Below are 27,599 nucleotides of genomic sequence, written 5' to 3'. Positions count from 1 at the left end.
AGGTTTGGTGGGATATTTGGGGGTAGTTGGTGGAGTCCAGAACCAGGGGCCACAGTTTAAGAATAAGGGGTAGGCCATTTAGAACAGAGATGCGGAAAAACTTTTCCAGTCAGAGTTGTAAATCTGTGCAATTCTCTGCCTCAGAAGGCAGTGGAGGCCAATTCTCTGAATGCTTTCAAGAGAGAGCTAGATAGAGCTCTTAAGGATAGCGGAGTCAGGGGGTATGGGGAGAAGGCAGGAACGGGGTACTGATTGAGAATGATCAACCATGATCACATTGAATGGCGGTGCTGGCTCGAAGGGCCGAATGGCCTACTCCTGCACCTATTGTCTATTGATATGGACTAAATGAGGGCAGGTGGGACGAGCGTAGCTGGGACATGTTGCCCGGCAAGTTGGGCCGAAGTGCTTGTTTCCACACTGTATTACTCTATGACTCAGTGGAAGGAATTGGCAGTGACTGACGACCAGACTGAGTGATTTATTCCCAAAATGCTGGAGTAACTCAGCAGGTCAGGCAGCATCTCAGGAGAGAAGGAATGGGTGTCGTTGAAGGATATCGACCCGAAACGTCACCCATTCCTTCTCTCCTGGGATGCTGCCTGACCTGCTGAGTTACTCCAGCATTTTGGGAATAAATACCTTCGATTTGTACCAGCATCTGCAGTTATTTTCTGATAATACCAGACTGAGTGATGTTGGCAGCACAGGGCCCCTGCTCGGTGCACATGCGCAGAGCGACCTGGCCCGGGCCCGCTGCGACTCAACAGCGCGCACCAAGCGTCAATCCAAGCACACTTCCGGCGTTTAGGGGCGGAGTAAAGAATGGCGGAGAACGGATCGGACCAGCAGGCCATGGAGGGTGAGTGAGTGAGTGAGGAGGAGACGAGGGCGTGGTGGGCGGATGGGATGGATGAGAGTGAAGAAGAGGAAAGGATGGGCATAAGTATGAGAGGGGGAGTGTGTGAGGAAACTGAAAGTGCGAGGCAGCTGGACTGCTGAGTGTGTGGGAGGGTAAAGCAGGGACCGGAGAAGGAGCGGGAGGTGGTGGTGGATGGATGGATGGATGGATGGATGGATGGAGGGATGTTCTGGGTTTGAGATATAACAGGGACAGTGAGTGGGTGCATTGGGATGGGTGGATCATCTGAAATACCAAGAAGAGGGACGATGGAACCGAGGATGAGCAAGGAAGAGTAGGGGATTTTGGCGTTGGTTGGAGGGAGGGTATCCGAGGATTGGATGGGAGAATAGAGGTTGGGAGAGTGGGGTGGGGATCACGTTAGGGAGATGATCATTAGGGAGAGTGACGGAGGTGCTGGAGGGAGGAGAGGTTTGGGGATAGTTGGTGGAAAGGATTGTCAGGAGCATGTGAGATTATGACAATGCCAGGGAAAGCATCGGTGGGTGTGGCAGGGTGAGTGTTTATCTTTCAGAGAAGAGAATATGTCCCATTGAATGGTAGCAGAAAGAGCCCAATGAGAGCTAGGAAGAGTTGCAGAGGAGAGCTGGGGAAGGAGAGGGTTGGAGGGTAGGGGTGTGAAGGAGAGAAGGAATGGGATAGATAGAAATAAAGATGAGGGTCTTGGGGGAAGCTGGTGGAGTGTCAAGGAAGGCAGGACAATGGACAGTGGGACAATGGATGTGCCAGGGAGGTTGGAGAGTTGAGGGATTGAGAGAAGGCAGCAGAGCTAATGAGGGTGTGCACATAGTTTTGGAAAGCAATAGTTATGTGAGTGAGAGACTATTCTGAAGGTGGAAGGGTGAAGAGGCCTCATGGGGTAGGTGTGGAGGTAACATGGCCCCCGGGGGGGGGGGGGGGGGGGGGGAGGAGGAAAGATTAAGAAGGGTTACTGGGTGTGGTGAGCAGATGGATGATGAAGGTTTCCCAACAGAGAGTGATTGGGAATTCCATGAGATTGTATACATATATGAGATGGCAATTAGATAAGGTGGAGGGCTGAGAGCAGCAGCCTGATGAAAGTGTGCAGGATCACTTCTAAGCAGTTGTAGTAATTACATTGGTTTTGACAGTTGATCGACGAGTGGAATCCGAAGAGTCTGGGGATGAAGAAGACCTCAAGAAAGAAGACATCGATGACTTATTTCAGAATACGAGTGTGTATGAAACTGAAGGTTCTGTATTACCTTTCCTCTTAATGCAGTTTTACTGGGTGATTTTAATAGTTATAGATTTTTTGATGTTCTGTATATATTCTGTTCCAAAATGCCTGACCATGATCTTTTCACTGGTCCATTTGATGTCATTTCAATGCATTTGCATGGCAATAGGCAAAATGTTTTGTTTTTGATCGTTTTACCGTCCCCCTGAATGTTGTGTGCTCAATTGATTATTTTGTATTATGATTTTGAGGCATCAGTACCCAAAAAGGTCATCATGCACCTCCCCTATTTGGATATTATTGCGATCCTTGCGTGGATATTATTTAGTTCGGTTCTGAGTCATATAATGCCATGGATCTGTACAGATCCAATTGACAGGCCTCAGATCTTGCAATGGAAAGACGGGGCATCCGAATCGCAGAAGGCTACTGCGAGCTCAACTGTGCAGTTCCATGCCTTAGAAGGCAACAAGGAATTGTGCAGTATTCCGCTCACAGAAGGCCACCGCAAGATCAACTATGGGGTCGTTGTTCTCCCAGTACGCCCGTCCGGGAGAGCGTAATAGCACGTGGTGTGTGCCTTTGTGGAATTTTTCTCTGCTGGTCATGCATTGCTCCACCTGTGTGAGTTTCTCAGCTAGACACTTTAGCCGTCTCACTGTACACATACGTGAAGCTGCGTGGCACAACGAGCCGTTTTCATTGGGAATCTAGTGAGGAGGTATGGCTCATTGAGGTTTAGAAACCCATAGATGTGCCGCAGTTACATGTAACCATGATCGCGTGCGCCTACATACAAGAGAGTCATAGTTACTCCCGCCTATCTTAACAGATGTTTGCTTACCTCTTTGTCAATGCCTACCTCCTATTTCCCTTCCTGGCAGCTATTTGTGGTCTATGTACCCCTTAACTACTCCTTAAGCATGCCATTTCATCCCAACCAAAGGATTCCTTAATGCCCTCCCTGGGAACTGGTAAGAAGAGTGTCGTAATCTGTGGCATGAATGTCATCCCTTCTAATGTCAATTCAATAGTCGTTTATTTGGTGACATAATTCATAATTCATTTGAAAGGTCTTAAATATCAGCAGCATTATTATCATCAAGCAGAATAACCAAAAACCCACTCCCAGTCTGACCTGTCTGTCATGGGCCTCCTCCATTGTCATAGTGAGGCCCACCACAAATTGGAGGAACAGCATCTCATATTTCGCTTGGGCAGTTTACACCCCACCCCAGCATTGATTTCTCTAACTTTAGATAGCTCCTCTGTCTCTCTCTTTCCCCTCCCCATTCCAGTTCTCCCACTGTCTTCCGGTCTCCAACTACATCCTTTCTTTGTCCCGCCCCCTTCCCTGACATCAGTCTGAAGAAGGGTCTCGACCTGAAACGTCACCCATTCCTTCTTTCCTGAGATGCGGCCTGACCCGCTGAGTTACTCCAGCATTTTGTGATACCTTCGATTTGTACCAGCATCTGCAGTTATTTTCCTCCACAGCCAAAAAGTCATGGTCAGGAGATTGTAGGCTCAGTTTTTAATACATTAAAAATATATATTTCATAGAGATCAAAATACAGTTGAAAGTATCGTGAATTTTTATGTCGTTAATTCAAATTCGATATGAACATTGAAATTATTATGAGGGAATGTGTGCATTTTTAAGCATCAGAGAGTTGATTCATCCCAAATTATGACTTTGCAGTCCACCAAAAATCCAGTTGCACCTTGTACAACATTTTCTGTGTCTCACCCGACCCCCACCCTGCCCCCTGTGAATTATTCTTTGGTACGATCTAAATTCTACTAATTCTTATTTTTATTCGTAATCCTGTTTTTCCTGCTCGACGAGGAGCAGAAAGTAATCATTGGCAACCTCATAGATTTTTATGTTTGATTGCATCTTACATACACCAGAGGTTGTGTACCTTAAATTGTTGACAGAATATTGGGTCAGAAATGCTGCAATGTGCTTCGGTACTTTGGAATTAAATGGAGCTTCATAGGGCAATGCATGAAGCTACAATTGAATGATGCCAGCTGAGCGAGATGCTTGAAGCCACCTTCAGCCATAAAATTCAAGAGGAGTGTGGACTTTATGTGGCATGGTTTGTGGTACTGGATTAGTTGAGGGGAGTGGGGGGGGGGCATCAGATTGTAATCCCAGTAAAAGTGAACATTGGCAGTCAGGGCAGAGGAGATTTCATGCTCAACATGGACATTGTGGGCTGAAGGCCTTTTCCTGTGCTGTCCTGTTTTATGTTTTCACACTCTGCCCCAGTAACCACAACAATCTGTGGATCATCCTTTACAATTTCTGTTCACTTCAATGACGATCCATTACCAAGGATATCTTCCCCTTCTCTCCACTGTAAACATTCCAGAGCTTCTGTAGATTTTGAGACTTCAGCATCTGCTCTACCATCTCCACCAATCGTTCCCTTCTCACAGCACTTTCTCAGGTTACCTGCAGCAAATACAGCACCTGTCTATTCAACTCTTCCCTTCCCATCATCCAGGAACTCAAACAATCCTTCCTGGAGTAGAAGCGATTCACTTGCACTTCTTTCAATCCAGTACACTGCATTGAGTGTTCACAATGTGATCTTCACATTGAAATGGAAATTGCATGACTGCTTCATTGAATCGCCCATTCTGCATTCAGTCCACAGGAGTGACTCTTATCGTCCAGTTGCTTCTAAATTTGACCTAGTTCTGTGACGTCCAGCACTGATATAATGAAGCTCACATAAGCTTGAGAAATAGTATCTCATCTTCTATGTTGTAGCCTTCTGGATTATGGAATTCAACAATTTAAGGCAATTTGCGCTCTCTATTTAAATCTGACCAGGCCAGTTCTGCTGCAGCTCAATCATATGTTTTCTCTTTGCATTAGCATGGTCTGGTCTTCTGGGCATTTCCTACAGCTCTGTATTTCACAGCTTTTACATGTCTCTTTTTGTTCTCCATATTTAATTGTTCTCATTAATATGATTAACATATCAGATGGGTCCACCAAAGGAATCTCTTTGATAAGGTGAAACCAAGGATGTTGTGGCGCCTATCGCCACAACATCCTTGGTTTCACCTTATCAAAGAGATTCCTTTAACCTATCAATAGATTCCCCAACCCTCTCTGCAACTTAAAACTAATTTGTTAGGCTTTCCATTTCTCTGTTAACTGCCTTTTGATCCAGGCATGACCTTAATATCATTTTTGAAGACGAGCCCTGATTTGAAACGTCACCTATGATTGTCCTCCAGAGATGCTGCCGGACTCGCTGAGTTACTCCAGCACTTGGTTTTCTTTTGTAAACCAGCAAGTGCAGTTCCTTGTGCCTCAATATCATTTTGTCACTCTGTCTCCAGGCACCTTAGTTTAACATGCATGTTCTTCCAAACCTTGAATATATTCAGCGATTCCACCTATATGGGCCGTTCATTTCAGAGTTTAAAAAACCTCTGAGAGGAAATTCCTTTTTTTCTCAGTTTAAATTAGCTCCCTTTTATTCTGAAACGCTGCCTCTAGGTCCTGGACACCTCGACAGAGGAAAGACTCCCTTGGATTCTTGTGTTTAAATAGGGTCATTTATCATTTCTCTAAACTACAATGAGCCTAGGAATCAAGCTTGTTAACATTCTCTGCACAACCTCATACATCTTAAATACGGACACAATTGTCAGAATCCACGAGGATTGTGGATTGTACGGCTGGAGGAAATTATGAAGGTGGGGGAGGGGGAGGGAGGAGGAGTGAGGAGTCTTGAGTGAGGAAAGGGAGAAGACATTAGGGATTTGAAAATAAGCTTGAGAATTTTTAAATTGTGGGGTTACTTCAGTGAGAGATCTAAAAGCACAAGGCTCAAAACTGTACAGGATCTGGTAAAACTTGACACAGTTGCTGTATTTTTTATTGTTTTGCATTTACAGACTATAGAATGTGAGAGGCTGGCCAGAATTGCAGTAGAATAGCCGAGTCTAGAAGAACAAAATTACAGATGAGTCAGCAGCAGAGGAGCTTGGGCAAGGATTGAAATCAAACAATATTTGAGAGATGTTGGTAGAGGGGTCTAAGTAATGGAGTAGATAATTATGTGGCCAGAAACATGTCTCCTGGTCAGATGCGGCATCAATATTATGAACACTTTGGTTCAGTCTATTCATTGTCACTCTCTTAAGCATTATTTGAAGAGAATTTCAATGCCTTTGTTTTTAATTTCAGTATATAAATAATAATCAAGTGGTTTAAAGTAAAAAATGATTTCTATTCCAGGACAACAAGATACACCTGTTGGTATTGAAACCATCATTTTAGATCCAGAAGCAGAGGTAAGGGAATTGTTGAAGTAGCTTCATTTCACCATGGGTTTAAAGTATTGGTATTAGTTTATTATTGCAATGTGTACCGAAATACCGAGATACAGTGAAAATATTTAACTGCCATCCAGTCAACTCACTTTCTAAGGTAGACACAAAATGCTGGAGTAACTCAGCGGGTCAGGCAGCATCTCTGGAGAGAAGGAAGTGACATTTCGGGTCGAGGCCCTTCTTCAGACTGATGGCAGAGATAATGCCTGACCCGCTGAGTTACTCCAGCATTCTGTGTCTACCTTCGATTTAAACCAGCATCTGCAGTTCTTTCCAACTCATATTCTACATGGGTACAATTAAGCCATTACGCAAGCACCTTAGGTAGTGCATAGAAAAAATTACCAGAGTATGGAATATAATGTTACAGCATTATAGTGTTGTGCAGATTTTTTAAAGAGCAAGCGCCAGAATGAGGAAAGTTGGGAGATCAGAACTACACCCTTACCTTATGAGAAGACCTCTCAGTAGTCTGATAACAGTGGGGAAGAAGCTGTTCGTGAATCTGGTAATACATGCTTTCAAGCTTTTGTATATTTTGTCTGACAGGAAATTAGAAAGAAAGAATGGCTGGGGTATAAATTGTCCTTGATTACGATGGCTGCTTTCCCAAGGCAGCATAAAAAGTATGTGTTGCAATTGACATAAATCAGTTATTGGAGTGCCAGTGTGGATAAAGCAGTACATTGTTCTTCATGTGGGCATGAAAGTTCATTGATCATCTTGATGCACTTGCTGCTCTTGCATGTATCTTGACTGCAAGGCTACATGTTCCCATCTGTTAACCTGGTTGAGCAATGACAACCTTTGCAACATCTGACCAGTTCTGACGTCCTCTCCTTCACAGCACTTCTGTTCACTTTCCCTTCCAGCATCAAAACCCTCAAGTTGCAACGTGCCGTCATGTTTGTTTTGGTATCTCATTGAAAATCTTAATATTCATGGTTTCTACGAAATCTGTGAATTGATTTTTAGTTTACAAATTGGTTGTTTGGTTGGATATTCCATTCAAGTAATTTTTGGTGAGGTAATTTTGTTTGTAACTTTGTATCTGCTGACTGTAGCAAAAGTCAATGTTTCCCAAAGTGATAAATGAATCTTTCCCACTCTTATTCTTGAAGATTCCTTGTTTACAACACTTTGCCCATGACCTTTGAGCAGATTGTCAGGTCATTGGTCACTAATGTGGTGTAACTGTCACATTTTCCTCAGTGCAACATCTAGAATTATTCCTAATTGTGTTCATTGCATTTAGTGATCTGATTATGCAGGTACTCAGCTGTTTATGTCTGCCTGCACCATAGTTATTTCTGTAGTTAACAGGGACTTATTTTGACACCACATATGCTTTCTCAATCTGAAGGAACTCAGTGGGTCAGGCAGCATTTGTGAAGAGAATGGACAGACAAAGCTTTGGGTCTTCTTCAGATTGATGGAGTGGGGAGGGGAAGAAAGATGGAAAAGGGAGATGGGGAAAAGCTTGGCAAGTGATAAGTGGATTTTCGGTGAGGATGTGTGAGTGGGAGATGAATGGAGTAAGTGACAAAGACTAGATGATGAAAAGGAGACAGAGGAGAAGAGAAGTGAAGACAAGAGACTGCAGCTGGTGGAATCTTGAGAAAAGCACAAAGAGATGGAGAACTCATTGGTTCTGCCAGCATCTGGGGAGGGATATGACGGGCCATATTTTTGGTTGGGGTTCTTCAGGCTAATAATAACAGAGAAAGGCCGAAATGAGAGCTGGGGACAGGATAAGCGGACCTAGGTGAAGGGGGGAGGAGTGGTGATTGGCACATGGGAAGCATAAGTGATAAAGGGTAGAGATGAAAAGGAGCCAAAAGGGTGTCAGATAGGAAGGAGTGAAAGATAAAACCGGAGGGGTGGGATGTATGGAAGGGAACAAGGGGGAGGGGAAAGAGGAGTATAACAGGGACACATGGGACACGGGAATGGGGAGATGAGCATTCGGAGGAGGGGAAAGGAGCAGGGTGACTAGGATGTTTGGAGAAATATGGAGTGGGCAGGAGAAATAAAATGGGGGGTATTAATTGAAATTGGAGATTTAAATGTTCATACCATTGGGTTGTAGGCTACATGCACGGTATATGATGTGCTGTTCTTCCAATTTGCGGGTTGCCTTACTCTGGCAATGGAGACCAAGGACGTAAATGTCTATGAGAAAGGGAGTTCAAATGGTTAGCACCCTGAGCTCCTTGGTCGACCTAGCATGTGTTCAGCCAAATGTTCCACCTGGTCGATGCTTGCTCTCACCGTTATAAAGAAGGCCACATCGGGAGCACCAAATGCAACAGAGGAAGTTAGAAAAGGTAAATGTCAACCTCTGTCTCACCTGGAAGGGCTTCTGGGGTCCCTGGGTGGAGGCGAGGGAGGAGGTATAGGAAGAAGTGTTACTTCTGTGGTTTCAGAGAAAGGTGCCTTGGAAGGTGGGCTGGTTCGGTGGGGAGGGATGGGCGAACCAAGGGTTTGTGGAGGGAATGGCCTCTTGAAAGTGGACAGGGATGGGGACAGGAAGATATGACTGGTGGTAGAATCACATAGAAGATGGCAGAAATCTCAGAGAATTATGTGTTTTGACTGCGAAGGCCGGTGGGGTAAAAAGTGTGGACCATGAGAACTCTACCCTTGTTCTCTCTGGGAGGAGTGGGAGTGAGGGTGGAATGATGGGAGTACCGATGTTTCTGTCCTTGGCCTCTCTTGCCAGAGTGAGGCCACATTGCAAACTGGAAGAACAATGGCTTGTATTCTGCTTGGGTAGCTTACAGCGCAACAATATGAACATTGAATTATCCAATTTCAAGTAATTAACCCCCTCCACCCCAACTGTGCACACATCTTTCTCACAATCTCCCAATATCCTCATCACCCTGCTCTTTCCTCTCCTCCATGTGCGCATTTCCCATTTGAGTCCCATATTTCCCCTTTATCCTTGTATGCCCCCTCTTCCCCCTCCCACTTGTCACCTTCCGTGCTTATCCTTCCCTCTGGCTTTACATTTCACTCCTCTTCTTTCCTGACATTCTTTTGTCATCCCCATTGTCACTTACTGTAGTAACCCTAGTGCACCACTTCAACTGTATTCACTTATCAAAAACAAAACAATAGGCAACTATCTAATTATTATTGTATATTAAGTCATTTATTTCTGACTGGGTAAGGTGTGCCGATGCTGGTGATCTTAGTCTCTTAACTCTAAGAGTAATTGCAAATATGTATTCCTATTAAATTGTATAATTTAAAAAAAATGGATAGTAGACATTGTATTTTAATTTCAAGTATTGCTAGGACAAGCACCCAAATCCTAATGCATGCCATTTTGAAGCTGGCCATGACAGGATTCTGCACTAATTGTTTCAAGGATTTGCACTACTCGATTTCCCAATTTGAGATTTGGCGAGGTGCCATTTTAAAGCGGGAATTTATTCTATTCCATGTGTGATTAATGTTGGTAGTTTGGGATGATCTTCGATTTCTGAGTAATTCTATTCACTTTAACGTAGTAATGTTGTAATGTGGTTTTCCAGGATGTCGATCTCAACCACTGCAGAATTGGGAAGTTGGAAGGATTTGATGTACTGAAGAAAGTGAAGGTGAGATAAGCTGACATGGGTGTATAAATAGAATGTAGAAATTGTTGATTCTTTTGTCACTTTTATGTATATTAAGTGTTTTCATCCTGTCTGTGCTGCTTCATGATATAATGGGAAATATCCTCATTATTTCTGATTATAAAGTTCCCAAATGAATGCCTTTTGATTTTAAAAAAAATCTAAATTTTAGAATTCTTGGCATCCTTATATTTGTGTTTCCTCACCCACCCAATGTCTTGGTGTCTTCCCTAGGAAACGTTCCATTCACAGCAGTTTGCCAGTGGATATAGTTAGGGCATGGACATGCTGGCTAAGATAAGTAATTTCTCATGAGGAATCAGGAGCAAATGCCAATCAACAAAGATATTTGGGTCCTGCGTCAGCTGATTTTTATTTCTCCGAGGTCCCTTGTAAAAGGTTGAAGTCCTTAGTTCTGTGTTTTTCCTGTGCAACATAGAACTAAAATATCCCATTGTCTTCCAACGCACCATTTCCATTTAGTCAACTACTAACGGTAGTTCAGCTTGTGCATTGATTTGAATAAAAATGCCACCTCTACCTTATCTTTGGAGTCTATCGTCATTCTATTGTGATCTGGTCTTTTTCTGTGTATGTGAATTTGATAACTACAGGTTTGCTCTTTAATATATTTGAAATGTATATCTGTGCAAAGTTTATTGAGATTGTTCTTCAGCTGTCTTTTTTGCCTGTTGCTTTGTTTCTAGGATGTTATGATTGCCAACTTTTGATACATTCTTACTCAGCACTCTGTTTGAGATCAATATTTAAATACAATACAGTTAGCATTACATTAAACCGTGCTTTATGATGTTTGCTGTTGACATCCTTTTTCACTGTGTACTGTATGTGTTGCTGTCTGTTTTGTTTAAACAGGTCATCGCTCAGGAATGCTGATTTAAACCTTGAATATCCATCAATAGCCAGAAGCTGAAGTCGACTCAAATTCAATAAAAAACACTGGAAATTTTTCCACGCAACAAGAATCAGACAGCAATTTGATGTATTTTTCAAGAAATATATCCCAATCTTTTTCCATCTCAAAATAGACATGGCTTTAAGGCCCACAAAATAGAGGTGGATTGAAAAAAGAAGTGATTTGAAGTGTTGAGCTTGCAATGCAATTGTTATTGTATTGCTCATTATTGGATATCCTGGAGTCATTATGGGGTGTTAAAGGTCTATGCATCCTTGAAGTTTAACTGAACTTTCCAAACTAGACAGGCTGCTTTTAAGTGTCGTGAGAAGAAACCATCTCCTAACTTGTGCTTTTAGTATGAAGTGCTATAAACAACACGGTGGCGCAGCGGTAGAGTTGCTGCCTTACAGCGAATGCAGCGCCGGAGACTCAGGTTCAATCCTGACTACGGGCGCCATTTGTACGGAGTTTGTACGTTCTCCCCGTGATCTGCGTGGGTTTTCTCCGAGATCTTCGGTTTCCTCCCACACTCCAAAGACGTACAGGTTTGTAGGTTAATTGGCTGGGCAAATGTAAAAAATTGTCCCCAGTGGGTGTTAGTGTGCGGGGATCGCTGGGCGGTGCGGACCCAGTGGGCCGAAGGGCCTGTTTCTGCGCTGTATCTCTAAATCTAAACATTACTGGGAAGGGAAATACGCAGCTAACCACTCTGTAAATGAATGACCAACATTTAGCTTCAATTACTTTGGTATTAAATATAGAGAAATATTGATAATCTGAAATGAAAACCAAATGCTGGAAATACTCAGCAGGTTAGGCAGTATCACTGAAGAGAAAAAAATAGTTCAGTCTTCAGAGGTTAACAGTTATGTCAATATCCCTAGATTAGAGGATATAGATTTGAGGTAAATAGCTGTCGAATAAGCTATCTTCAGAGGATTCAGGAATAAATAATGACACGGGAGCTTGTATAACATGGTCGTTGATCAAAAAATATGAAAGAACGTGGTTGTTATTAGATGATAGAACTTGTATGATACAGAATCTGAAAAACTATCTCTGGGTTGATTGAACCTCCTTCACTCAAACTAAGCATCAATAAAATATGTTCTGAAAATAACTAAATAGAAGCAAAACTAGATATGTTATATGCTCAGTTCCAAAGGTATTCTATTCTGTACTGATCATCACTGAGAATGTGCCAACTCCTATTGTAACTCTTAAACACCTTCCATTCCTTTAATCTTCCATAGAATGATACAGTTGGGATTCTAATCTTGGAAGTTTATCTGGACAGTTAGGGAAGCATCATTAGAACAAGGTATTTATCCGAGTTCAGGAGTGAATTGCCATTTTCACTGAAGTGCTTTAGAAAGGGTTGAAAGTGTGTATATTGTGCAATGAAAAATAAGGCGTGCAATCTTGGAATTATAGTTTAATATAGTTTGCGAGTCTCAACTGTAGCTCGGTGACTTGCATTCTGGTCTTTGTGTCAGAAGGTTGCAGGTTCCACGCCAGAGATTTGAGTACAAAAGTCTAGATTGCCCCTTCAGTGCTATGAAGGCAGTCTGATACATTTGGAGGCGCTGTGTTAAGATTAACCTGTAAATGGAGCCCTGTTTTCTGTCAGGTGTACATAAATGATTGCTTTGCATTATTTTGAGAAATAGCTGGAGTCTTATTACTAGCGTTCTGGTCACTGCTTATCCCTTGATCATCATCAGGAAAAGCAAATGCTGTTCATTATCACGCTGGCATGAAGTTGGCTTCCGGGTTCCTCCATTCCAAAAATTGGTTTCCATTTAAGTATTTCATTAGATTTTAAGATAACTTGAGACAATAAACGGTACAATAAATATGAAAGTCCCTCGCATGTCTTTTGTGCCATCTCTTTAACTGTGGATCATGCCATTTGCCTTTTGTGTTCAACATTGTACTTTAGTTTGCATGCAATAGATACAAGTGATCTCTAGAATATAATAAAACTACTGTAAATATAATTTTGACATTGGACAGTCCATTGTTTGGAATGCCTTATATGCTGCTTGTCTCTGGATTTATTCTAGGTGCTGTGTCTTCGCCAAAATCTTATCAAGGCAATTGAGAACCTAGACCAGCTGATAACTCTCCGAGAACTGGATCTCTATGACAATCAAATAAAAAAAATAGCAGATATTCAAGAATTGAAGGACCTTGAGTAAGTATTACAATATATTTATTGTTGTAGGAATGGCATCATTTAGTCCAGTTCTCTGGTAAGAATGCGATAATTACCAATTGCAGAAGCTGCTTCTTTATTAAACATTGGTTGGAAAACAGTAAATGGTCATTAATTTAGAGATACAGCATGGAATCAGGCCCTTCTGCCCACAGATTCCATACCGACCATCCATCCATCCATTCACTCTAGTTCTATAATATCACACTTTACCATCCACTCTCCCCACACTGGGGGCAATTTACAGAAGCCAATTAACCTACAAGCCTGCACATTTTTGGGACGTGGGAGGAAATCGGAGCTCCCAGAGGAAACCCACGCAATCAAAGGGAGAACATCCAAATTCCACACAGATATGAACCTAGATCAAGGCTAAACAGTCTCTGGCGCTGTGAGGAGGTAGCAGCTTTACCAGCTGCGCCACTGTGATGCCCTTGTGCTGCTTGTCGTGAAGGTTGATTAATTCCTCTGGTACATCTTGGGGACACCCAGAGCAACTCCACATCCTAGGAAAGTCCCCTTTCACAAATAGCAGAAAACTTTTATTTGTACTGAAGAAAATAATTTTCTTCCAAATCGGCAATGATCAGTCACCATCAGCGTACATGCTGGCTTAATGCTTGAGCTACTCTTTTCCCCTCTCACTTTTGGGGCATCAGCAGGTAAGTCTGTCTTGGCACTACAGTCTGACATCTTCATTGTGCTTTAGAACTGAAGTCGCATGATTCCTTTTATTTCCATGCAGGGTTTTAGATCTCTCCTTCAATATTGTGCGGAAAATCGAAGCTCTTGAGGGCCTCAACAAACTGAAGAAGCTCTTTCTTGTGAACAACAAAATTACAAAAATAGAAAACATTGGTCACATGGAACAGTTGGAAATGTTAGAGCTGGGCTCAAATCGCATTAGGGTGAGTGAATGTTGGAACGGTCATTTACATGATCTGATCCCCTGACATTTAGTCTCGAGAATAGCAGAACGTTTAATTAAGATGTGCATGATCATCGCTAGTATTTAGATTGGGTAGTTTGAAGGAGTTCCTTTTATTAATGGTTCAAGGACCAGTGGAACAGATGTTAAATGTTGGTAAAAGATACAATGGAAGGATAACCAAATGGTTACTTTCGTTTGGATCCCAGTATTTTTATTTTCCTGATCAACCTTCCGTGTGTGGCTTTGTCAAATGCATTATTAAAATCTACTAGACCAAGTGGACCTGTTGGGCCCAAACCTCTCCTGCATTGGTGCAGCACCCTCTCCCCCTCCCCTCCCCCCTCCCCTCTCTCCCCTCCTTCCTTCTGCCCCCCCCTCCATCCCCACCTCCCCCTCTCTCCCTCCCCCCCCTCCATCCACCCCATTTCCCCCTCCCCTCCCCCCTTTTCCCTCCCCCCCCACTTCATCCCGCTCAACCCCCCTATCCTATTGGATAGTAATCAAACATTGCTGGAGCTTTCCTGAGAAGAGGATGAAAAACTGCATCATGACTTAATATTCTTAAGAGGTTGCGTGATATCTTGCTGCTTTTCAGAAATTCTTTGAAATTGCTTAAAACAGATTCTCAAAAACATTATACATCTCTTTTTTAATAAAGTGGTGATCATGTAAACTGCCCTTTAAAGGAGGAAATGGTGGTGTGATTTTTAAATTTTAAATTAAAAATTTTTTTTTTTGTCAGGTTATAGAGAATATTGAAAATCTGAAGAAACTTAACAATTTGTTTTTGGGTAAAAACAAAATAACAAAATTACAGAACATGGATGGGCTGACGAATCTCACTGTTCTCAGTATACAGGTAATCATTGCACAGTATATTTAATATTGAAATGAATTCATTTGACAGTCTCTATTCTGAGCAAAGTAACACTTTGTCCTTAAGTGGATAATGCTCAAACTGTGATGCTGCTTATTATTACAGTCATAGCGTTGTGGCTTTGTTCTTATTACCTAAAAATGTTAAAAGCCTTTGCATATTCAAGGTGCCAGCTTGGTTGATTAGTGAGGAAGAAGCCCACAAGTACTTTGTGCTTGAGAGCTTCATAATTTCAACTGGTCAAATTTCAACTGGTCTGTTTGAAATTTGACAATATGAAGCAAAAGTTTAATAGTGATGTCCAAGTACTTGAATGGAAAACTAAGCAGTTGTGGTGAGAAAAAATATTGCTGGATTCATGCGCGTCAGATACAAGCAGACTAGAAATAAAGTTTTAATAGCTGACCTACTGATTGCACATGTTAATGTATCTGTGTTGATGTTTTGATGCACCTTTTCTTCCAGAGCAATCGGTTGACAAAGATAGAGGGGATGCAAAGCCTGGTCAATTTACAAGAGCTTTACATGAGTCACAATGGCATTGAGGTGATTGAGGGCCTGGAGAACAATGTGAGTCACTGACCCAGATTTTCACCATTGCTGCCCCTGTTAATGTTTACCTATCCCTTCAAGGATGGAATTGAAATGTATTAAATCTTTGGTAAGAGACATGTTGCAGTGGGTAATAGTTTTTTACACGCTTGAATGTTTTAAATCTTAATGTAAAGTAGCAGCAATTGTGCATACACTATGACATTTTAATATTGAGTATATTTTTTCCAATATAACCTGCAAAAACAGAAAATACAGGAAAGATGGCACAGCAGTTAGTATCACTGCCTCACAACTTCAGTGACCTGGGCCCAATATTGACCTGTGGTGTGGTGAAATTGTAGGCTGAAACGCGACGTCATGTGTTGTACGGTTCTATGTGCTGGTTAATAGCTGATTGTAAATGGCTCCTCATGTGATTCGATGGGAGGAGAATTGCAGAAGCAGTTGATGGATGTGTAAAAGATCAGGTTGCATTAAATTAAGTGCCAAATGGGATAGATATGATTGCTCTTTCAGTCATGGAGGGCTGAATAGTCTCCTTCTGAAGAAAATTGAAAACTGTGGAAAATACGAATTAATTTTTCAAAAACTTGAATTTGTAAGGTACTAAATTTAATGTATAATATAGAATGATTTAGTTGTAGCTGGGGTGAGGTTACTACTTATTTCTGATCAGTAGTTAAGTTGTGATTACATTTTAAGATTTCTCCCTGCAATTGTGCACAAGGCTTTGGGTTTGAAGTCTCAATCCAATTTACTGATACTAGTAACATAGCATAGATCTGAGAATTTAGTGTACCAGTTATTTGAAATGGGTAAATTTGGAGTTCACTGAAATACTGTTATTGAACAAACCCACAAATGAGTCTTAGAGGGGTAAACGCTACCCATTTGGTTCCACCAAACCTTGCAAATCCTTGCCCTGAATTCCATGAGCTGGGAAAACATGGGGTATTTGTACTCCAGTGAATTTGATTGATTGATAGATACAGCCTGGAAACAGGCCCTTCAATCCACGCTGACCATCGATCACCCCTTCACCAGAACACTAGTTCTGTTATCCCACTTTTATATCCACTCCTCTCCACACTAGGAGTAATTTACAGACGCCAATTAACCTACAAACCCGCATGTCTTTGGGATATGGGAAGAAACCAGAGTACCCGGAGGCAATCCATGCAAGCAAACCCATGCGGGAGAATGTGCAAACTCCACACAGATAGCACCCGAGGTCAAGATCAATCCCGAGTCTCTGGTGCTGTGAGGCAGCAGCTCTACCAGCTGCGTTACTGTGCCGTCCATTGTTATGCACATTTGTAGATCTATATATCTTGGCTCTGGCAACTTGAGATCAACACAGTTTTCTAATTTTACTACGCATTGGAGTGTGGAGTATGCTACTATCTCAGGATTCTATAGTGCTCCTTTAATGAGTAACCTCAGACATGTATGCTACTGGATAATTAAATAATCACTGCTTTTGAAAGCATTTTTGTGACAAAGTGTCACAGAGTGTTGTGCATATTAGTTTTTTTATGTAGTCAAAACAATTTGTTTTACTGTTATGTTGTAACTTAATTTGCTGATTATGTTGTCTATGAAAACTATAATAATCAAGTCCACATTCTGAAGATCATTACCCTTAGACTTTGAAGTTCATCTGCTGTTCCTATTTAATCTATTTTTCTGACCTCTCTTCAGAAAAAAATAACCACGCTGGATATAGCAAACAATCAGATCAAGAAGATTGAAAATATAAGTCATCTGACAGAACTTCAGGAGTTCTGGGTAGGTTTATTAAAACAAATTTCTAATCTGAAATCCAGGCTTCAAGGTTATTGGTTCAGATTTATTTTGCAATTCTTGAGGAACAGATCCATCATTGAAATTATTTTCTATGTAATAGTATAATTTTAAATGGAAAAAATGGTTGAAAGCTTGCAACTAACCTTTAGGGTTAGAAATCAAAATAAATTAAATTGCTTGACCGAAGGGTGTTGGGAAAATAATCAGAGTCACCAAGACAGGTGATTAGAGTACCCAAGTATTCTATTTAAGTCAATTATTGTCATTTGGTGGTCTATCAAATAAATTGTTGAAAAAGATAGAGTGCTGGAGTAACTCAGCGGACCAGGCAACATCTCATAAGGTCATAAGTGATAGGAGCAGAATTAGGCCATTTGGCCCATCGCCTACTCAGCAGATTTGTTAGGCAAGACCATGCTGACTTTGCCCTGTTATATCATGGACGTCTAAGTACTCCGTAACCTCATCCATTATAATGGACTCCAAAATCTTTCCAACCACTGAAGTCAGACGACAGTTTCCACTGGAGGACTATAGTTCTCTGGAGAACATGGATAGGTAACGTTTTGAGTCGGGACCCTTCTCAATCGGAAGGACCCAGAGCAGAATTGTCACCTACCCATGTTCTCCAGAAATGCTGCCTAACCTGCTGAGTTACTCCAGCACTTTGTGTCTTTCTTTGTAAATCAGTATCTGCAGTACATTGTTTCTAAAGAAGTTTCTGAAATGGGCATGTGTGCTATAAAATTCTGATTATCAGGAAAGGCTTTTGAAGGAGAGGAGTGGAGCAGTCAGGGAGTTCTTGGAAATTATTTTTAGGATGGGGCCGAGAGACAATAGAGTGAAAGTATTGCAGGAGCGTGCAATCATTTTGGAAGGAATGTAAGACGGGAGGAGATTGTTAACTTGAGAAAGCTGTGGGGGTATTTGAAAAGAGAATTATGTTTTTCTTACAAAAATTTGTGTAGTTTAGTACCGGACAAAGTAAATGGCTTTGAACTGACCAAGTGCTGGCATACCAAAGATTGGAAAGAAGAACATAAGAATTCAGTTTAGGGATGATTTAAAAACATGGCTTGAATAATTTTAGGAACAGCAGAGGTAATTTGTATCAGTATTGCTGCTTAATATTGGCTCCCAATTAAACGGGATGCTCCTGTTTTATGGTTAAACTCAATATGACCATTATAAAGGAGTAAAGTTCTGAGGGGGGATCTTTGAGGAATCGGAAGATGAGCTTACATTTGGAGATATTTAACTATATTTAGATGGAATCTGAATGGAATGACAGTCTTTTGGATGGGAACACTGAAAGATGGTGCAATAGAGATCATCAAGCATTGGAGATAAGACCTAAGATGGGGAATGCACTAAGATCAAGGTGAAGTTGGATATTCTTTATTAATCAGTTAACAACCAAGTGTAACCAAAGTGGAGGAAATCAAACAATGAGTTTTAAGTGCATGATCTGAGCTGACATTGAAGGTACTGACTAATAGTTGGGAGATGATAGAACATTAGAACAGAGGTAGGCCGGTTAATCTCTTCTGAGCCTAACTTCATAAACTTGATGCAGCCCCAAAATCACTAATGCATTTTCCTAACAAAAATCCCAGATTTAAAAATTACAATTTGCATAGCATCAGTTGCTGTGTGCAGGTGAGAGCTGGAAATAGTTATTATCCTTTGCTTGTAAAATATATTAAAAAAATTCTCATGAAAGACAACGCCCCAAGCAAAATAAATAATTTACCAGCATCTTCCCTTTTCTGCACAATCCCCACCACTTCTTGTTTGTAAACAAGTTGAACAATTGTGTTGCAGGCATCCTTCTGGACATCAATCACTTCTTAACAATTTGAGTACTGTTTGTATTCGATATTGACCAGTTAGTTTCCTAGATAGCTATCAATCTCCCTTCAATTCTTTGGTCTATATAGGAATATTTCATGGATTTGGGAAGTCCGGATAAGTAACTGTGAACTTTCTTCTGTTCTGACAGTGATTTCAAAAAAGTTCTGTCAGATTCATCAAGCATTACTCCTTAAAAATCAATGCTTATTCTTTCTATGGCTTTAGATTTTGTGAAAGCATTAATAGTGATATTTCAAGAATCACTAGAGTCAGGAGTGGTTCCAGACGATTGGAAAATTACCAATATTACCCCGCTGTTCAAGAAGGGAGCAAAGCAGAATTGTGGGAACTATAGACTCCGGTTAGTCTGACTTCAGTGGTTGGTAAGATTTTAGAGTCCATTATAAAGGATGAGGTTAAGGAGTACTTGGAAGTTCATGATAAAATAGGCCGAAGTCAGCATGGTTTTGTGAAGGGGAGATCTTGCCTGATGAATCTACTGGAATTCTTTGAAGAAGTAAATAGTAGGGCAGACAAAGGAGAGTCAATGGATATTGTTTACCTAGATTTTCAGAAAGCCTTGGTGCCACACGTGAGGCTGCTGAGGAAGATGAGAGCCCATGGTATCAAAGGGCAGATACTAGCATGGATAGCAGGTTGGCTGGATGGCAGAAGACAAAGAGTGGCAATAAAGGGGGCTTTTTCTGGTTGGCTGCCAATGACTAGCAGAGTTCTGCAGGGGTCAGTGCTGAGGCCGCTACTCTTCATGTTGTATATTAATGATTTGGATGAGGGAATTGAAGACTTTGTGACCAAGTCTGCGGATCATACGAAAATAGGAGGAGGGGAAGGAAGTACAGAGAAGGCAGGGACTCTGCAGGACTTGGACAACTTGGGAGAGAGGGCAGAGAAGTGGCAGATGGAATATGATGTTGCAAAGTGTAGAGCCATGCATTTTGGTAGTAGGAATAAAGGTGTAGACTATTTTCTAAATGGGGAGAGAATCCAGAAATCGGAGGTGCAAAGGGACTTGGGAATGCTGGTGCAGGATTCCCAAAAAGTTAACCTGCAAGTTGAATCAGTAGTAAAGAAGGCAAACGCAATACTAGCATTTATTTCAAGGGAGCTAGAATACAAAACCAGGGATGTAATGCTGAAGCTCTATAAGGCGCTGGTCAGGCTTCATTTGGAGTATTGTGAGCAATTTTGGGCATCGGAGGAAGGAAGTGCAGGCCCTGGAGAGGGTCCAGAGGAGGCTTAGAAGAATGACCCCAGAAATGAGTGGGTTAACATATTGAGCGTTTGAAGGCACTGGGCCTGTACTCGCTGGAGTGTAGAAGAATGAGGGCGGACCTCATTGAAACACACTGAATAGTGAAAGGCTTGTATAGAGTGGATGTGGAGAGGACATTTTCACTAGTGGTAGAGTCTAGGACTAGAGGTCATAGCCTCAGAATTAAAGGACGTTCCTTTAGGAAGGAGATGACGAGGAATTTCCTTAGTCAGAGGGTGGGGAATCTGTGGAATTCTTTGCCACAGAAGGCTGTGGAGACCAAGTCAATAGATATTTTTAAGGCAGAGATAGATTCTTGATTAGAATAGGTGTCGGGGGTTATGGGGAGAAGTCAGGAGAATGGGATTTTGAGGGCGAGATAGATCAGCCATGATTGAATGGCGGAGTAGACCTGATGGTCTAATGCTGCTCCTGTCACTTATGACCTTATGAGCTGAATATTTCGTCGATTAATTTTAAGCTCTGCAAATTTCCTAATGTTAAGATGCTTGGTTTTAATTTTCAGATGTTGCACATTCGTTTTAGTTAGAGCAGAATGAAACACAAAGAAGTTTCAATATAAAGGCATGTTTCACAAATCAAGAGAACTTTAATAATGTATCAAGATTTTCCAAGATTCTCACTTTTAAATACCATAGAAACCATATGGTGCTCTGAGTTTGTCGCTCTGTGGTACCGCCTGTTTTTGTTACTTTACTTCAATGGTGTGAATCTGGGAAGGGCACGCAACATTAGTTCCCTCAGGATGTCTGTCTTGATATCCTCTTCCTGTAAAATATTGCTGCAACATAATGAACAAATATCCTGACTTGGCTACCATTTTTGATTAATTTACAAATGACTGACACCAGTTTTAAACAAGTCTCACAATGCTACTACTAAAATTGTAAGAAACCTTGCTGATTTCAGTATCCCATGGAAAGTTCCCTTTCATGCATTCTTTCATTCTATGTTTTGTTGCCCATTATTCTTTGTAGGTTTACTCATTCATCAGGGGCTGTGATAAAGTCATGCAGCATTGAAATAGGCTTTTAAAAATAAGCTCCTCACAACTTTCCATCCAATCTATATCCTGCTGAGGTATTTGACAACTTTCCTCACTACCCTCAGCACCACCAATTTTTATGTCCATTCAAGTCATTAATACAGAACATAAACAGCAAAAATCCCCTCACCTATCCCTGTAGTACACCACTCGTCACAGATATCCAATCAAAAAAATATCCTCCTACCTCTACCCTGTATAAATTAACAAGCCAATTTTGAAGCCAATTAGCCAACTTGCCTTCGCTCCCCTGTGCCTTAAACTTCAATGTAAGATCTTGACCATGTAGACAACATTTACTGCCTTGCCTCCATCAATCTCCTTTGATAACTAGACATTACCCATTTAAATGTTTTCATCTTTGAGGGCTATGTTGACCCTTCTTATCAGAGGCTGCTTTTTTTGTCTTGCAAGTGGTCTTTTTAAGGGATTAACTGGTTCTGAATCAGGTCCTTTGAACACTTAAATGCATTTAAAAAACCCCATAATTGCCCAGTTTTCTGTGGGCAGTCTTTTTGATCACCCTTCTCTAAATCCAGAATCATCATCACTATCTTATAGTTTCATATTTTCAAGCAATAGCTTCAACTCAATTGTATTATTGAGAAATAACAATTCAGACCAGCTCATCGCTGATTACAGAATCTAAAGTTGATTACAGAATCAAAAATGGATGTCATTCTGTTAGTTCTTATACATTTTGGTGCAGGAAATAGCCCTAAATAGTATGACAGAAATTTAGTACATTTCTGACATGAGCTATTCTGCTGATCTCAATTTTTATAATAATTTAAATTACCATGAAAAATAATGATTGTATATACTTTAAAAAAATTACAGCAGGATCTTGATCAGTTGGGTTGAGGAATGGTTGGTGGAGTTTAATACAGAGAAGTGCGAGGTGTTCCATTTTGGGAGGTCTATCCATGGCATGAATGGCGGGGTCCTGGAGAGTGTTGTACGTAGAATAGAAGGATCTGGGAGTGCAGGTACATAGTTCCCTGAAAGTGGCATCACAGGTAGACTGGGTAGTCACAAAGAATTTTGGTACATTGATCTTTAAGGAAAGAGGGGAAAGATTTAATAGGAACCTGATGGGTAACCTTTTCATTCAGAGGCTGATGGGTATATGGAACGAACTGCCGGAGAATGTAATTGAGACAGGTACTATTAACAATATTTAAAATACATTTGGGCCTAACACCGTAGATGGGCATCTTGGTCGACACAGGCAAGTTGGGCTGAAGCACCCCTCCCAACCCTTCCAAATTTGGCGGAAAGTTAACGCTTTCTAATTTCATATCCGCCATTCCGATTTCGCCTCACATTTTTCCGCAAAACAGTTTTTGGTAATTGCAATTTGTAAATTCGGCCGCTAGAGGTCGTTAGGGGTTCCGCGAGAAATCCCCCCCCCCCCCCCCCGCCCTGGAAGTCTCCCTGAAAATGTGGCACCTAGGCTGGGCAAGGCAGCCAATCTCGACCTCATCGGGACTTCCATGGCCAATTTGTCAATTCGGTCGCTTGGGGTTCCGTGAGAAATCCCCCCGCCCTGGAAGTCTCCCCGAAAATGTGGCACCTAGGCTGGGCAAGGCAGCCAATCTCAACCTCATCGGGACTTCCATGGGCTATCGGTGGGTTGAATTTGCAACCTGCTGCCAGAGCTCTGGAACTCCAGCCCAGCTGGAGCCAGCATATCTATCCCCATAGCCGACTTCCTTGGCCGGCTGGATAAACCAGCAAAGCTCTGGAACCAAGAGTGCCAGAAAATCAGTGGTGGAACTGTAATGAGTAAATATTAAATTTAAGTGCAAGATTATATAACTATATTAATGAATTGAGACGGGGTTAAAATATAAAACACAGCAGAAAAGCCAATTACCACCCTTTTGGGCTGATTATTAATCAATGTGCGAATTTACTTCAACAAGTACTTCCGTATGCTTAGTCGAGTCGCATATATCAACTCTTTCTTCATAACTTAGTCATACATTTTATGACCATTGTTCTTTTATTCAATACCAAGAGAATTGGGATGTGTAAGGAAATAGAAAAATAGAAAATACAAAACAAAACAATTCTTTCTTGTGTTGCGAAAACGATCTGTGTTCAATAACCTTTCTATAAATACCAGAATATACTCATGATAGGCCTGACATTGTACATGTAGTCCAAGAACCACAGACTGTTGGAAATAATAGTAGTTTTTCACACATTAATGTAGCACAATGTGAATGCGCATTTGGCGTGCATACTTTTTTTTTGCTGAAAAGTTGCATTACACGCCATATTATGAATTTTGATGTAAAATTCTGAATTTTGGACATCAAAATCAAATGTTGGGAGGTCTGCAGAAGGGCCTGTTTCTAAGTTGCTTGACTCTATCTATAGTATTACAGTTGCTATCAGGGAGTCTTCGCTCAAGATTCTCAAGTTTTTAGCCCTATTTTATGTCTTAATTCTACTTAGTCTCCATAACCCACCTACATTCTCTCCACCATAGAATTTTTTTATCCTTCATCACTGAGATTAGTTTAGTTTAGAGATACAGCGTGAAAACAGGCCCTTCGGCTTACCGAGTCCACGCCGACCGACCGTCACCCGTACACGAGTTCTATCCTACACGCTCGGGACAATTTACAGAGGCCAAATAACCTATAAACCTGCACGTCTTTGGAATGTGGCAGGAAATCGGAGCACCCGGGAAAACCCACACGGTCACAGGGAGAACATACAAACTCCATACAGACAGCATCCGCAGTCAGGATTGAATCTGAGTCTCTGACGCTGTAAGGCAGCAACTCTACCGCTGCGCTGCTGTGCTGCCCTCGAACCGTTATGACCCTTCCCCTTCCACGATAGTGTCATGCAGCATGGATGCAAGCCTTTCGGCCCACCCCTTCCATGTTGACCTGTGGGCACCCATCAGTATTAATCACATCTACCAGCATTTGCCCCATGGCCTTCTATGCATGAGTGATTTTTAGGTGCTCATCCAGACACTTACTAAATGCTGTCAGTGACTCTGCGTCCACTACTATCTTGGGCAGTGTGTTTTTAGGTACTCGGTCACTTGGAGAAGGGGGCAGGTATGGAAGTAACTCCTTGAATTTGTTCTGATCCTTCCTGAGTCTGGCATATTTTGCTCCCAATCCTGACTGTCTTAAAACTATGCCTCAGCAGTAGCTGCCACGTCACACCAGGCTGAATTTGTAGCTACAGTTCATTCATTTTATTCCTTGTAATCCTTAACTTTGTATATGAACACCTATTTTTCCCAGATACTCTGCCTATTCTGCTCTAAAGCTTTACTCACACATTTTTTTCTTTTCCTGTTTTCTGAGTTTTGTGACTAATTTGTGCTTTTATTTTAATATATTTTTCCTCATGCCCAACTGGGGTTATGGTTAGAGTGAGAGGTACTGCTCAAGGATAGGGAACCATCTATGAATCCAGTTGCTTCCTCCTGTGATAACTTTAAATTCATGAAGGAGGAATGATAATTTTATGAATCCTCTGACTGTAATTTAAAAAAAAATTGTTGCCCAACATTTACTTGCCTTGTGTTTGAAAATTTCCCTCCATTAAATTTGCAGATGAACGATAATTTAATTGAGCAATGGAGTGACCTCGACGAGTTGAAGAATGCCAAGGAGCTACAGACGGTGTATCTTGAGGGCAACCCACTGCAAAAGGACCCACATTATCGGCGCAAAGTAATCTTGTCCCTTCCCTCTGTGCGACAGATTGATGCAACTTTCATCCGATTCTGAAACTGGGAGCTCCTTCTCATGCCTGACTCATTTGGGGAAAGCTCCTCGTGTTTTATTTGACTGATAATCTAAAGGTATTTGATAAAAAAAATACTAAATTATAGCTAAACAACCCAATGCATGATTTTGTTATTGACTCCTTTTTGATGAATGTGCACCTGTGTTTTGATTGATTCATCTTGTATACTGCAGCCTTGCACAGTATCTCACCTGACCCATAACGTCATCCTTTGCTTGTGAGGAGGAAAATTTGTCTGTGTTTGATCTTTTTTGTAAGGAATGAACATTAAAAGCACTGAAATGCCTGGACTTTACTAATTGTGCTGACTGCAATTCCGTAAAAATTGAAGGTAGAAATCCACCTCGGCCTCTCACCAGAAGAGAGTTAACGGTTCATTTTGATGCATTGTTATTTGTTTCAAGCAGGACTTTATTCAGGTGCTTTGGAAAAAAGGAAGCAGTGAAACATGAATTACTGGTGATGTACTAGCAAGCTACAATTACTGCTGGGACTAGAATCGTCATTACAGAGAACTTATGGACAACAAATTCTGTCGCAGTTCTGACACATCAAGTTGAAAATGTTGGCACAACAGTAAACTGGTAAAATATGCTCTGTGAACATTTCCATTCTCAGTGGTTGCACAGTTGAGCATCCGAGTGCAAAAGACCAATATGAAGAGTTGGCTACCATCTAACAGTGAATTAATCATTATGTCCTCCTCTGGGATTCAACGACTAGAAAACTATCTTTGCTGCACTTGATATCAAGAAAGGCAGATTACTGCATAAGCTATTGGCCCAGACAATGTTTTTGACCATAGTGCTGGAGAATTGTGCATTAGATCTAGCTGGCCATTAGGTGGCTAACATGGGCATCTAATTCAGAATATTGCCCAGGTACATTCTGTCCCTAAAACAGGATAAATCCAATTCAGTCTAGCCAATTGCTAGCCTCTTCTCAGACATCAGGAAAATAAAAAAATTTCAACAATATTATTATGAGGCACATGCCAATTAGCTTGCTGTCCTGAATATGTCAACAGCACTTGGTTCCAGATTTCATTATAGCCTTGGCACCTGCACAGTTCAAGTAACTGTGTTCTAGAGGTGGGCACGAGTGAACACCCTTGAAATAAATGCAACGTTTGACCATGTCACAATAATGCGCTTTTATAATATAGGAGTGCTTGTTCATGGTATACTTAAACAAAGGAAGATGATTGTGATTATTGTTGGAACCAATTGTACCAGCCCTGGATAGCATCTTAAGACCGACCAACTTCACATGTTCCCTCAATAACTTTTCATCCATTATGAGGCCACATGAGATGTTGATTGTACAGTATTCAGTTCAATTCCTCTGTTAAAAGAATGTTTTCCTTTGCACCAGGACCTAGACAATGTTGGGACCGCTGCCTTGCAATAACAGATGCAAAAGTGTTGTAAAAGTGCAGGATGTAGATTTAATTGAAACATTTTTGAACGCGTAAATGCATAGTATGTAATATCAAACCAAGTATATTTCTTTCTACCACATTAATCATTTAAAGCAAGCCATTGAGTGATAAATGTGGATGTAATGAATGATTGCTACATTTTTATGCAAAGTAAAACAATCACAGAATGGCCCTTTGAACCGATTAATCAATTGATAATCATGGATCTGTCATGATCTTCCTAATCATTGTGGTATCTCCTAAGCATTTTATTCATATAGGAATGCATTTGCAATAAACATTATAAACATGCACACAGATTACAAAGCATGTCTATCGGAAACTCTGAATGCAGTGTACACAGGCTTGATCGTTGGGCAATATTGGCAATCATTTCCAAAGATTTCATTCAAGCTTGGTTGCTAAGTGGCAAGTAACATTTTGTTTGTCACAAATAATATATTAACCATCTCCATCAACACAAAATCTACCGACGAATTCCTTTTTAAATTTGGGTTTGATAACAGCATAAATGAGGAGCCATGGTTTTGGCTGATTGAACGGGCCACAATGTGAAAACAGCCACTATTGTTGAGTGTGGATGTTTTTCTGTGCCTGAGTTTAAGCTGCCTCAGCCCAGTCCACAGCGAAGTTGGACTGTATAACATTACCATTAGATTTGAAAACTCAGAGGTCGACGAAGTTTAAAGAATCAATAGCGCATCGTGAAAGTAGCAAATTCAACCTTTCAAATATGTCCTGACTCTTTCAAAAATT

The 27,599-nt window shown here is 41.2% G+C and overlaps 1 protein-coding gene across 1 annotated transcript; it reads left to right on the top strand.

Annotated features, from left to right (window-relative positions):
* Window positions 1–735: 735 nt before the first annotated feature.
* ppp1r7 (protein phosphatase 1, regulatory (inhibitor) subunit 7) lies at window positions 736–27,178 on the top strand. The gene is made up of 10 exons (XM_078410630.1): window positions 736–862; window positions 2,035–2,136; window positions 6,394–6,449; window positions 10,031–10,096; window positions 13,100–13,230; window positions 13,997–14,159; window positions 14,925–15,041; window positions 15,525–15,629; window positions 17,316–17,402; window positions 25,207–27,178. Exons 1-10 carry the CDS (start codon window positions 826–828, stop codon window positions 25,381–25,383), a joined length of 1,041 nt encoding a protein of 346 aa, XP_078266756.1. The 5' UTR covers window positions 736–825; the 3' UTR covers window positions 25,384–27,178.
* The last annotated feature ends 421 nt before the right edge of the window (window positions 27,179–27,599 follow it).

Source organism: Rhinoraja longicauda, chromosome 13 (genome assembly GCF_053455715.1).
Source record: "Rhinoraja longicauda isolate Sanriku21f chromosome 13, sRhiLon1.1, whole genome shotgun sequence".
NCBI lineage: Eukaryota > Metazoa > Chordata > Chondrichthyes > Rajiformes > Arhynchobatidae > Rhinoraja > Rhinoraja longicauda.
This window is presented reverse-complemented; position numbering and strand designations above follow the sequence as displayed.